The 12,315-nt window shown below is 43.6% G+C and overlaps 1 protein-coding gene and 1 long non-coding RNA gene across 2 annotated transcripts in view; one reads left to right on the forward strand and one right to left on the reverse strand.

Annotated features, from left to right (window-relative positions):
* LOC309526020 overlaps nt 1-4,980 on the forward strand; it is a 37,642-nt gene extending 32,662 nt beyond the window's left edge. Inside the window, exon 3 of the long non-coding RNA XR_014216624.1 lies at nt 3,283-4,980. This is a non-coding gene — a long non-coding RNA (uncharacterized lncRNA). The remainder of the gene's footprint in view (nt 1-3,282) is intronic.
* A 245-nt stretch (nt 4,981-5,225) lies between these two features.
* The window catches only part of SPARC (secreted protein acidic and cysteine rich), a 30,029-nt gene continuing 22,939 nt past the window's right edge, over nt 5,226-12,315 (reverse strand). The window contains exons 6-10 of the mRNA XM_082211832.1: nt 11,415-11,535; nt 8,950-9,083; nt 8,143-8,291; nt 6,792-6,940; nt 5,226-5,979 (exon numbers count right to left, since the gene is read on the reverse strand). Coding sequence (XP_082067958.1) covers nt 5,951-5,979; nt 6,792-6,940; nt 8,143-8,291; nt 8,950-9,083; nt 11,415-11,535 — 582 coding nt within the window. The 3' untranslated portion in view covers nt 5,226-5,950. The remainder of the gene's footprint in view (nt 5,980-6,791; nt 6,941-8,142; nt 8,292-8,949; nt 9,084-11,414; nt 11,536-12,315) is intronic.

A 12,315-nucleotide genomic window follows, 5' to 3' on the forward strand; every position in this document is an offset into this window, starting at 1 on the left:
CTCAGTCAGCAGTGGGAGTGCGCATGGAGGGAGAGGAAGGGACAGATCTCCTATCCCACTTTTCTCCTCAACATCCATGCCAGTTTTTAAACTGGAGAGAACCCATGACAGCAGGATTGAACTATCCTGGACCCAGTTGGAAGCATCTGAGGGGTTTCTTGAGGTGGAACTGAGGAGGGCTGCTATGGCCTGAGGAACAGGAACAGGAAACTGAGATGGTCTCTAGCTGGGCTCCAACATTGCCCAGCAACCTGAACTAGCATGTGGCCTTGCTACTACACCAGACTTCAATGTGTAGCATCTAAGACTCGTTCATTTGAGTGTGCTGTTCCATGTCAATCCACTCCTGTCTTTTGTGTTTGCCTTTTCTAATGAACTTTGTAATGGCATCTCTTTACTTCTTTGTTTTAACATATAACGCCTTATCTCTGTGGGCTACACCTTACCTGAAAGTAGCTTACAGATGGTGTAAGATGGTGGCTGAATGCTTGTACAGACAGCAGGGCTAAAAGCATGACGGGGTAGATGGGGGGGCACTTTTCATAAAGTGAACATCCTCTGACTCCCCCCCACCCCGTTTTAACCAAATTGTGCCTCATAGCCTTCTAAAAGCTGTGGGTTGTATCCAATTAAGTCACCCTCAAAGCAGATCTGTTGAAATGAATGGACTTAAGTTAGTCCACTGATTTCAGTGGGTCTTCGAGTATGACTAACCTTGGATACCATCCAATAGCTTAGAAGGGAAGTGGGCTTCCTCTGTTCCCCACCCCCACCCCATGTAATTTGAGGTCTGGTAAACAGAAGGGTTTCTTACTAGCATTAGCTCTTCAATAGTGTCCCACGATTTTTTATTCAGATCAAGAGGGAGAAGGACATATCAACCTTGTTCTGCTTTAGATGTTGTTTAGCATGCATGCATAGGTGCGTAGGAATCAGGTTAACTCCTAAATCAAAACGGATATTATATATCACATCAAGAATCGAAATTAAGTAGATCTATATTGTCTTTATTGGAGCTTCTCAAATAAATGGTGATCTGTGAGCGCCAATCAGATAGTCTAGTGCATGGGTAGGCAAACTAAGGCCCGGGGACTGGATCCAGCCCAATCACCTTCTAAATCGGGCCCACGGACGGTCTGGGAATCAGCGTGTTTTTACATGAGTAGAATGTGTGCTTTTATTTAAAATGCACCTCTGGGTTATTTATGGAGCATAGGAATTCATTCATTTCCCCCCCTTCAAAATCTAGTCCAGCCCCCCACAAGGTCTGAGGGACAGTGGACCGGTCCCCTGCTGACAAAGTTTGCTGACCCCTGGTCTAGTGCATAGTCAAGAATATCTCTACTTGACCCTGTGTTTGCTGCTTTTTTTCAGGTGATTGAGATTGAGGCTCCTTTTGATCAAGGAGCTGTGACATTCACAAAAAAATGTTAATGTCGTCTAGCAGTTCCCCCCTAAAACATTTCCTGAGTTCAAGGGGCCCTTTGCTGTTCTGTGGTCTTTGGCCTGTGATTTCCACAATCCATCCCTGGCTTTGACTTTGAGGATGTTGCCTCTGAAGAAAAGAGGTTGTTAAAATGAGCATTGATATGTGTGTGCCTAGTGGGGAGTGATCCACTGAGACCACCAGCAATTTTTGAGTGGTCTGAGGGACAAAAACCCCCTTTGAGAACCATTGACTGCATCTTAGGACCACTCGGCTGCAAAGAGGACCAAGATCACCCTTAAAAACAGAACAGAATGGCAGGCAAATCTCAGTCCTACCACTGAACATGGCTTAATTTCACTCTGCTCAGCTTATCACTCAAATGATATCAGCTCCGTCGAGAGCTAAACGCTTTTGATTTGTAGAGCCTCGGAATGATAAACATACTGAAATGAGAGTTGTTGATATGCAAGCTATGTTGCAAATATGCAAACTATGTTGCCCTGTCTCAGTATCCAGCCAATTTCCTACAAGGGTCCATTGCACTCAACCCAGCCATATTATGGATGATGAATGGTGCTGCTGAAATACACCCCAAGCTGAAGAACACCACCTGTGCCCTTCTAATTCTGGAGCAGATGTCATCCCAAGGCTTACAAATTACCATCCTAATTCTGCAGATATGTAACTGTTGAAAAACGTGGTGCAGTTTAGCTATAAGCAAGAGTAGAGAGTCCTACAATTCAGTTCAGTTCTTGCAGCACTAAATATTTGTTGCTGCTGTTGCCTGCCAGATATTAGACATATAGTATTGTACTAACATAGCTTGAATTATAACAGCTGTAACATCTTTGGCTGCATATCTACAAAACAGATGAGTCATCCATAAGTGGGTCTCATATTTCCTGCTATTGTTTTGCTTCTACTCCACTCAGTTGTGTGCCATTGCTTGCACTGTATCTGGAGATGATAGCTCCTGGCACAACATCATTGGCAACCATAATATGATCTTCATGATGGCTGAGTGATACAGGCAGTAGCCCCTCATCCAAAATATTTAGTTGCTGATGCAGCAGCTTGTTGATTCAGGACACTGATTCAATCCCACAAACATTTCTGGTTGAATGGTTTATTCATGGCTCACTGCTGGCTGAATTTTTGAGGTTCTAACAAGGGGTCCCTCCCGTATTTAGCTGAAGAGATGCCAGGAATGGCCCTAATGTTAGGCAAGGTGTAGCAACCACCTCAGACAACAGTTTTGGATGGGGTACCATGGAAAGGTAGCAAATTGTCAATTATTTTGAATATTGGATTTACAACTGGAGGAAGGAGGGGAATCATGAGGACTTTGGGGCTCAGTTTTGCTCTGTCTCTGAAAGATGTGCTGTGCTGTGGTGTCAACCAGCCATTTTAATATAAGCCTTATACATTCTTTTTTTTAGGGCCGTATATATTTACCCACAACTTAGCGAACCCCACCCCAAGTTCATAGTCTGGGCTAGTCCTACTCAGAGTAGACTCATTAAAACTAATGGACATGACAAACTTAGATCTACTCTGAGTATAACTTACTTGGATCCAACTTTCAAGTGTGGAAGCTCTCAGAGACTTAGTGAATTGATTCCTCAGAGACACCTAGGAAAGCCCTGGTGTTCAGAATGCAGCACACATGGAAAACTGGAGTTGATGTCGCTGGGCGGAAATGAGCCCTGACAGTTTTATGCCCTCGACTAACTAGTAGTGGCATCATGGTTTCCTGCGGTCATGGGAGTTCTCAGCTAATGCTTCGGGATTTTGCACTGCCCAAAATAACCAATCTCCTGTATTTATGACTTGGGGTTTGTTTTCCTTTCCAGGGCCGCTTAGCATGCATGAAAGCCCAAGGCTGGAGAACATGAGATGAAACCCTGTGTGAATTACAGGGTCTGTGTGTGCCCACCCTCCCGGAGTGACTTTTCATGACATAAGTGGCAAAGCGGGAAGCGCAAGAAAAGTTGTGCTTCCTGTTGCCATGACTGAAGTGGAACATAAGAGCCTCAGAAGAGCCTGGCTGCATCAGGCCAAAAGACCACCTAGTCCGGCATCATATTCTCATGGTGGCCAGCCAGATGCCTGTCCACTCATCTGCGATTCCCGGAAAATGCCTCTGACAGTGGAGGTAGAACATAGTCATCATGCCTAGCAGCCATTGATAAATGTAACCTCATTGAATCCTCTTTTAAAGGCATCCAAGTTGTTGGCCATCACCACATCCCCTGGAAGCAGATTGTGGGAAATTGCAGTCAATCATAACTATGCATGAGGGCTAGTTAGTGCATGAAGGGGTCAAAACAATAGAGCTGGATTACTAGACTCGGCTAGCTCCCGCTCCTTCTTCTCCAATGAGAGAGGAAGTGAAGCCTTCTCTTCCTAGTTTCTCTCCACACCATGTAACTGACCAAGAAGGATGTCTAAGCTTTGCTCCAAGCTTTTGAAGCAATCTTTGTGTATCTTCTATCCAAGAGTATTTTGCCTGAGCTCTCTTTGCTGCTGCTTGGATAAAGGCATGAATCTGACCTTTGGAATATTTCTTAAATTAAGCATTTTAAACTTACTTAACGGTTTATGGTCTGTACACTGAAAGCAGGGTAGAATGAGGGAAGCACTTTGCAAGCAGACTAAATATTTTGTGTTAATTTAACTATCACAGCTTCTCCCAAAGTGTCATGGGAATAATATCTTGGTACAGGAGCAGATATTCTATGACTGAAGTCTCTAGCCACCTAAGAAAAACAGTTCCCAGGGTTCATGGGTTACAGAAATCATTGTTTAACCAATTTAAATCCTGAATATAGATTGTACATTAAGACGTAACCTCCCAGAGCCTAAGATCTCACCTTTATTTAACACGACCGACATAGAACTGATTAATCTTCTAGCCCATACTTCAGTGCCATGGTCACCTGTAGATATATGTCTTTCTTTTTTACTAAATGTGTCAAAAGATCAAATCTAGGATAAATGGCTTTTTTCAAACGGTAGACTGTGGCACAAGTTTCAGCTCCCGGCAGATGGTTGGAAGTGACCTTCCTGAGATGAGGGTCACTAGTAATATACTGAGGACTACAGATTCATTTTTGATCTCATATAGCGTGGTGGTTTCAAATAGCCACTTTTTTGTTGTTGTTTGAGAAAATTCCTCATTGCTCACACTGCGGTAACATTCTTGTACAACTAAGATGTACAGAGTACATTAAGAAATAAAAGTGACTTCTCAGCCTATGAGACCTAACTATTTGTTACTACTGAAGGTGTTCTTATTAGGAGGATACTTCCCCTGAGTTTTCTCAACCCAAATTCAAATGTTTATTTATGACACACCTCTCTATGAGTAGAATCATCACGTGCAAAAGGGGTGCTCACATGTTATGTTCAATGTGTGTGCACAAACAATTGAGTGGACACTTGCTTGTTACATTCAGTGTGACAGTCCGTGTGTGGCCCGTAGTTGAGCTGTACACATCAGTGAATGTAAACTTGTACCTGTGTAGAGAACGCTTGTACACGCATCCAGCTTATCATGGGAACAGGCCTAGTGTTATTCCTCAGAGGCAAGATGGGAATTTTAGAATGACCATAGATGACTAGGAGGGAAAGACTTGGCTTTGCTCCTCAAAATGGATTTCAGTGACAAACAAACCACAGCAGGGAAAAAGACTACGAAAAGAAAAATAAGCACCACCAAACACAGATAAGCACCAAATCTAACTTTAAAAGCATGGTAAAGACAACAACAAAGAATACAGTCACTGCGCAGCAATGAAGCAGGTAGAATTTTCTTACTTTTTATTTTAAAAGGTGGGAGTTAACAAGACTTTGTCCGTCCCCCCCCTGCATCTCAGTTGCTCTCTTGTAATCATTCCTTTCAGGTGAGTTGGTGCCAGATTTGAGAACCGCAGAATTCATAAAGTCACCATTTTGGATTTTGTAGGCCTTACCCAACTGCACGCTTTTTCCATCCTACTAGTAACTGAAATCTGGATCTCCTAAACTTTCATAAAACAATTGCCCCACTACTTGACTTTGTATAGCCCAGTCTCCCAACACCCTTTTTGGTACACTTTCCTTTACTTGCCTTCTAGACATTAGGGAGTAAATTGGTCTGGAGGTCCTTAGCCTGATACTTAAATAGCCAAAAACATGTTAAGATTTTGTTTCTTTAAAAAAAAAAGTTAGAAAAAGAGAGGGCCAGGCGGAGGAGGTCAATACTTTGAACAGAAGCGGATTTGTTTCATTGTACTGATATTATCAAATCAAGAGGTCAACAGAAACACACAGATGAGTGCGTGAGCAGAATAATCTAGTGGTATAGATTAGGCTACTAACAATTTTCTGTCTCTCTTTTTCTTTTAGCACCGTTAATATATAAGTTTAGATCTATATTAGCACCTTGTCCCCGATAAAACAACCAAAAAACCCCCAAATTGTTAAAAAAAGAAAAGAAAACATGGGAGTTGCAGGTAACAGAAGCAGAAGCTGCTGAATTTAGATCACGAGATCCTTGTCAATATCCTCTGTAAAAGAAGAAGAAAGGCATGGTGTAAGAACACGTTGTGTGTGAATCTGTACAGTGTTATTCCCCAATATGTATGTGAGTGTTTATTGAAAAATCCACCCTTAATCCCTTCCTGCCAGCCCAGCCGACCACCCCTGCCCAAACCAGCTGCCCTATTTGCCTGTTGATGTTCCTTCCACACCCTGTTATGAGGCCCCTATTCCCCTCAGAAATCTGCAATTCCCAGGAGTGGTTTAACAATTAATCTATCTTTCCAGGGAACTCTGGGAACTGAAATAGGGGTCTCCTAACAACTCACATCACCTTTCACAAACTACATCACCCCACCTAATGCGTGGGCCGGCTCTGAAGCTTGACCAGAGTCCCACTGCCAAAGTTAAGCAGGGTTAGCTGTCTAACAGGGAAGCAGCCTGACAACCAAAGGTAAGCTGCTTTTAGTTCCTTGGAGAAAGATTGGGGTACAAGCGAAATAAAAGAGGCAGACTGTCAAGGAGTTCCAGAGTAGATCCCAGCGCTCATCAGGTGTGCCACCAACTGGGCTAGTTTATGAAGTTGCTCTGGTTTCAATCCTATGATCACTTACCTGGAACTAAAACCCATGGAACTCAGTGGGATTTACTACTGAGTGGACATATAGAGGACTGCAGTGTTAGGCATGGCTAGCTCCTTTTATGCAAGTGCTATTATTTCTGGTGTATCTCCCTAGTGCTCTTGGTCTGGAATCATCAGGAGATGTTTGGAATTAGGAGCCCCCCCTTCCCTCTAGTGAAGTCCCAGTGATGCCTTAGCCCTGGTGTGTGGTATACTTACTCTCCTTAATGCCAAAGCAGCTGCCCCATTCCTCAAGAGCGATGTACTTGTCATTGTCTAGATCACATGTTTCAAAGAAGCGGGTGGTGCAGTGCTCCATGGGGATGAGGGGAGCTCTCAGTGGGGCCAGCTCAGTGTGGGACAGATACCTGAAAGGAGGAGCATCAAGGTGGTCACAACAACAACAACACCATAAAATTACCATCAACCGCAGTTTTCACTAGATTGGCAGAAAGGACAGAGGCAACAGTCCCTTCGCTCTGGTCCTCCACTCCCACCCAATCATGCCCTTCCTTTATATTTTGAGGCTCATTCTCATGTCCATTCAACAGGAAGGCTTCTATGTTCTGGGTCCATTGTGCCATCAAGACAATGAGCACATATCTGTGGGCTTAACTTTGGGCTAGGTCAATCCACGCTGGCAATTCAAGCCACTGGTGCTCCCATCTCGTCTTGTCCCTGGCAGCAATTCCCCCCTTTTATATTGGACTGAGGCCTGTTTCCTAGTCATACTTTACCCAAGCTTCATGGAGGCCAGTTTCCTGTATCTGTGACCTATCATAGAATCATAAGAGTTGGAAGGGACCCAATGAGCATCTGCTCCAACCCCCTGACTTGTGTCAGTCTAGTAATGTATGAAAGGAAACAAAAACTAATGTAGGAACTTTCCATGTGCTCCATTCTTCTCCTGTGATTTTCTCATTTCGTACATTACTGGAGCATCGCGGGACGCAGTCATGATGCACCATGACATTTGGAGAATGTATGGATCAGGCTTTATATACCAAAGATATCTTGTTCTTTGGGAAATCTCTCTCATTTTCTGGAGTAGTCTTATCTAAGAAACGGAAGGACCTGCAAAACATCCCATTACCCAAACCTGAAGGACATTATGTGGATTGAGAATGCCCCGAAATCAGCCCTTTAAATGGATGGGCTGTACTCTCTATCTGTTGATACCAGAGTCTTCGGCAGACACTCCCTTTCTGTTTTTAAAAGTTAAATTTAGGAATCCTGAGAATCTGAAGGATGTACTGCTTAGCAGGCTGAAAGCCAAATGCTTGATGGTGGCACAGTCATGCAGTAAGGGAAGGTGCCCATCTTTCATAGTAAACACCACCCTGACCTCTGCTAACAAAGTAGCTTTTCAAAGAGCTGAGTGCAGGCTATTTTACACCTAAGATAAATAAGGGACTTGGTTCTTGTATCCTAGGCTATTTATTATTTTAAGCCTTGCTTGATGAGGGCTAATGAAGGTTATAAAAAATAGAATTTTGCTTGTGATCTAAGACGAATGTGACTTGTCTCTGCTAGAGTTTATCACAGGCCAGGGAAGTGGGTGGGTACATACCCATCAACAGGGTGCTGGTCCAGCTGACCAAATTGCCAATGCACAGGGAAGATGTACATGTTGTAGTTCTTCTCAAAATCACGGGTCAGCAGTTCCACTGTGTGGTCCCCAGCTTCCAGGCGCTTCTCATTCTCGTGGATCTTTTTCACCTATTCATCAAGATACAATTTCCATTAAAAAAGAAATTAGTCTGAAGCTACCATCAGAGCCTTTCTCTTGGGGTAAAGTGGGCAATAGCTTGTATTTCATCCTGAGATGGCCAAAGAAGAGCCACAGAGCAGTGAATTACTGGCAGAAATGTACAGGAAGGGGGGGGTATGACATGCTGTCCAAGAGAAGTTTCCACCTGGTGGAATACACCAGCACATGAAGGTAATGCAAGACACACAATGGCTGGTGACACAGGACAGGCTTTGCGAATGGCATGCACTGAGCAGCTAAGGTCATGTCATGCATTGTGTGGCAGAAGAACCAGACTGGCCTGAAGTGTGTGCTGGGTATGAATCTGTTGCAGATGTAATCCTGGCTCTAATGGGTGTGCTGGTGAGACACACAGTTGTTATATTCATGTGCTTTATGTTTAGGCATACACTTGAAAAATATTAGGTGCACTTTGGAGGCAGGGAGTGTTTTCTTTAAATGGGTGGGCTGCCTATATTCACTAACGTGTGGTGTGATATGATGTGTTGGCCTTGCTGTGATGGGCTGTTAGATCCATAACCATGAAAAATAACAATGTAGGGAGACTTCACTTTTGTGCACCATGTAAGCTATGGGGATGGTTGTTTGTGTGGAGCGGTGGCTCACCCTGAGTTTCTGCTTCTCGGTCAGGAGGTTGTTGTCTTCATCCCGCTCATACAGGGTGACCAGCACATTCTTCAGCCAGTCACGCATACGCAGGGGGAATTCACTCAGCTCGGTGTCGAGACACTCAGGAATGACTGAAACCCAACCAGAGACCCGTCAGCTCATTTACAGTCAAGGACAAGCCACGTTTATTGTCTTTAACCATGAAACACTGACTCTACCTAACCACGGCACAGAAATTATTAGATAGCAATACGCATTATAGCAAAGAGAGCCGCTGCCTTCAAAAAGTTTGCACAATTTTATTTTTTCTGACTATGCAAAAAAGGGGGCCCATTCTGCAAGTTTCTGTGGGGATGCCATTCATCCCCATAGAAACCTCCCCAAAATCTCTTCAATGCCAGTACTCTCTTTCTGCACCCTGACATCAGAACCAACTTTAGGATTAACCTGAGATAATAAACAGCTTGTGGATTGATCCAGGTTTGTTTGTCTTTGAACTTTTTGCCTTCTTAAGTTTTTCATTTTGTACAAAATAGGAAAGTATAAGCTTGCCTTTCACAAGCAGCAGAAAATAGCATTCCAGGTAGGAGGAAAACATTTATCTAACTTCATCAACCATCCATGAGTTCAGTGCTTAAATGTCTGTGTTTGTTTGTTTTTTTAAATTAATCTAGGACTTACTTGACTACTGGCATATTTGTTAAAATGCTAGCTATCACGTTAATCCAGTCTGGAGGAGAAGATATTAAAGTATTTCTTTCTGTTGGTTGCAAAGGCCGCTTCTTGCCTTAGAGACCACTTGAAAATAAAAATATCCTGCCAACACTTAACACAGTTAAGCCGCCTTGACCACACTTTCTGTGTTCTGACCTGATCTAACTCCATCCCATCTGCTCAAAAGTTGGGCTGGTGATATGTTTACAATTTATTCAACATGTTTGCCTGCATGCTTAAATGAGCGATTGTTAGTTCCACAAGGCATCCATAGTGGAGCCCCTGGAAACAGGAAATCATCACAGCCACTGAAGCAACTGTGGATACCTTGAGCTAGGGCAAGGACAATGCCTGCAAAATAGAAGCTGTCTCATTCTACAGGCTTGTGGTTAGAGATAGACGTAGAAAGATGCTGGAGACAAGAATGCTCTTGAATGAGTACTTTATCACTTGTTTGTCACCTGGGGTGTCATGTAAGAGACATCACAAAATCCACTGAAAGCCTATAGCAGAACTTTACAGCATGGTAAATAGACCATTTTCTATTTACAGGATCACATTTTCTATTTACAGGATACAGAGGATCATGTTTGCCTTAAAGTTAGGGACCAAACAAAGCTGAAGGCCAGCACCCAACATTGCAGAACCATCTTGGTCATGCATTCTGTGACCATCAGACCTGAGGAACTGATTATGTCATTTTCTCCCCCCTGTGAAATCTTACACCCAAAATAAGCTGCAATTATGAAGCATTAAATGAAATATGAAAACTTTATAAAACCTATCTACCAGTGAGCAGGGTCATGGAAATCTTGGCTAGATATAGATCAAGGTTGTGTCTTCAGAAGTGTTGCTGTAGCTGAGGAGCCTGCAGAGATTTCCTAGCTATTCCCACTTCTTTGGGTGCAGATGATTAATTGGGAGTCCAAGCTACCCTTCTCTGACAGAGACCGAGTTCACACGTAATGCTAAGCCAAGCCATGGCACAGCACAGACTAGCAAATGTGTAGGTTCCCAGAGCTGAAATCTCAACCACAGCGCTCCTCCCCTGGTTCTGCTGTTGCCTTGTTGCCTGGGGCTAAATTGAGGTTTGAATTAGCATTACAACCAAAAGCAGGCTTGTGGTTTGCCTCACGACAGACAAACCACAAGCTCTAGGCAAGGTTTGTTCCTGGTTTATTGGACCAGTGAACACAATGGCTGAGGTAACCAAGATGGTAGATGCCATGCCTTTGGGCTGACCTATGGGTCAGTTTTCTCAGCACATTTATCAGAATCTGTTGCTTGACTGTTATGAATGCAGATGTTGCAGAAAGGCATATTCTGTGTTGTCACAGAATGGCCTAAATATTTTATTTTTTTCAAACTCAATCTTTTGGCAGGTGCTGTGTACCCCTTTGAATGAATAGTCTTCAGGATGCCCATCAGCCAAGCCTTATTTATTTGTGACCCACACTGATCATGTAGATGTCCATATATTTCCATGCCAACATAACTTGATGTAGTGTTTTGGCTATTCCTTAGACCATATGGATTCACTAATTCTGAAAATATAGTTGAATATAGGCTAGGTATAGCCAATGTGGTGCCTTCTAGATGATGTTATGATACAGCTCCCAACAGCACTAGGCAGCATAGCCAATGGTCAATGATGATGGGAGCTGTAGTGCCACAACATCTGGAAAGCAGATGTTGATTAGTTGCCTTCTGAATGGATTTTGATCTGCAGCATAAGGAGGAAAACTCACATTTGCAAGGTCCAATGTAGTCCAGGTGGAGCTTGTGTCCTTTCTTGGTTCCCTCCAAAGTGCATTTGGTGGCAAAGAAGTGGCAAGAGGTGTCATAGGTCTTGTTGTCAGTTCCACATACCTTTGTGAAAAGGGTTAGTTGCATTAGAAAGACAAAGTGCTCAAATGCAGCATGGATCCATCTTTCTCCCCATCCAGGACAACATCAATAACCTTCCAGAGACAGACAAGCTCAAATGTCTATCAGGTATTCATAAAGCCTCTACTTGGCAATCCTTATCCAGCCCATAACTCCGCTTTCAATTCATTTAAGGATTGGACTGCAACCCTGGATTGATGGGGTCAGCATATATTTGTCACTGCACTCCCAAGTAATTTAATTTCCTGGCAGCTGCATGCAGATGTTAGAGTGCCAGGGTCAAGATGGCACTCAACAGGGCAAAGTCCAGGGGATGGAGCTGCTATCCTCCAGTAATGCCCTTGGCACTGACCCATCAGATAGGGGAAGAACTATTGCCAGGCAGGGCCTCTCACTCCATGTGTCATGGGCTGTTGAGGAAGACTTGATAGTCAGTTGTGTTTAACAAAACCACTGAAAGATTCAGAAGAATGACAAGCTGCACTCATTCTGTCCAGTGGCATGGTGGCCACTCTCCTGTCATTGCCCACACCCCTTTCTTAGTAATTTCTGCAGCTTCCTTTCATGCAGCTGGGCTGGATGACGTGGCTATTTACCAAACCTGCAAAACACCCTTCATTGGTAGCATAGTACTTAACTATGTGATATGCCCTAACCAGAAGTTACAGATGTTACTGGGAGAAACCTCAGAGATGCATCAGCTGCTATGCTAAAGCTAAGATATAACTGAGGCTACAAGCAATCACTGTTCCCAAGACCTCC

This window comes from Podarcis vaucheri (genome assembly GCF_965113315.1).
Source record: "Podarcis vaucheri genome assembly, chromosome: 2".
NCBI classification, from domain to species: Eukaryota; Metazoa; Chordata; class Lepidosauria; order Squamata; family Lacertidae; genus Podarcis; species Podarcis vaucheri.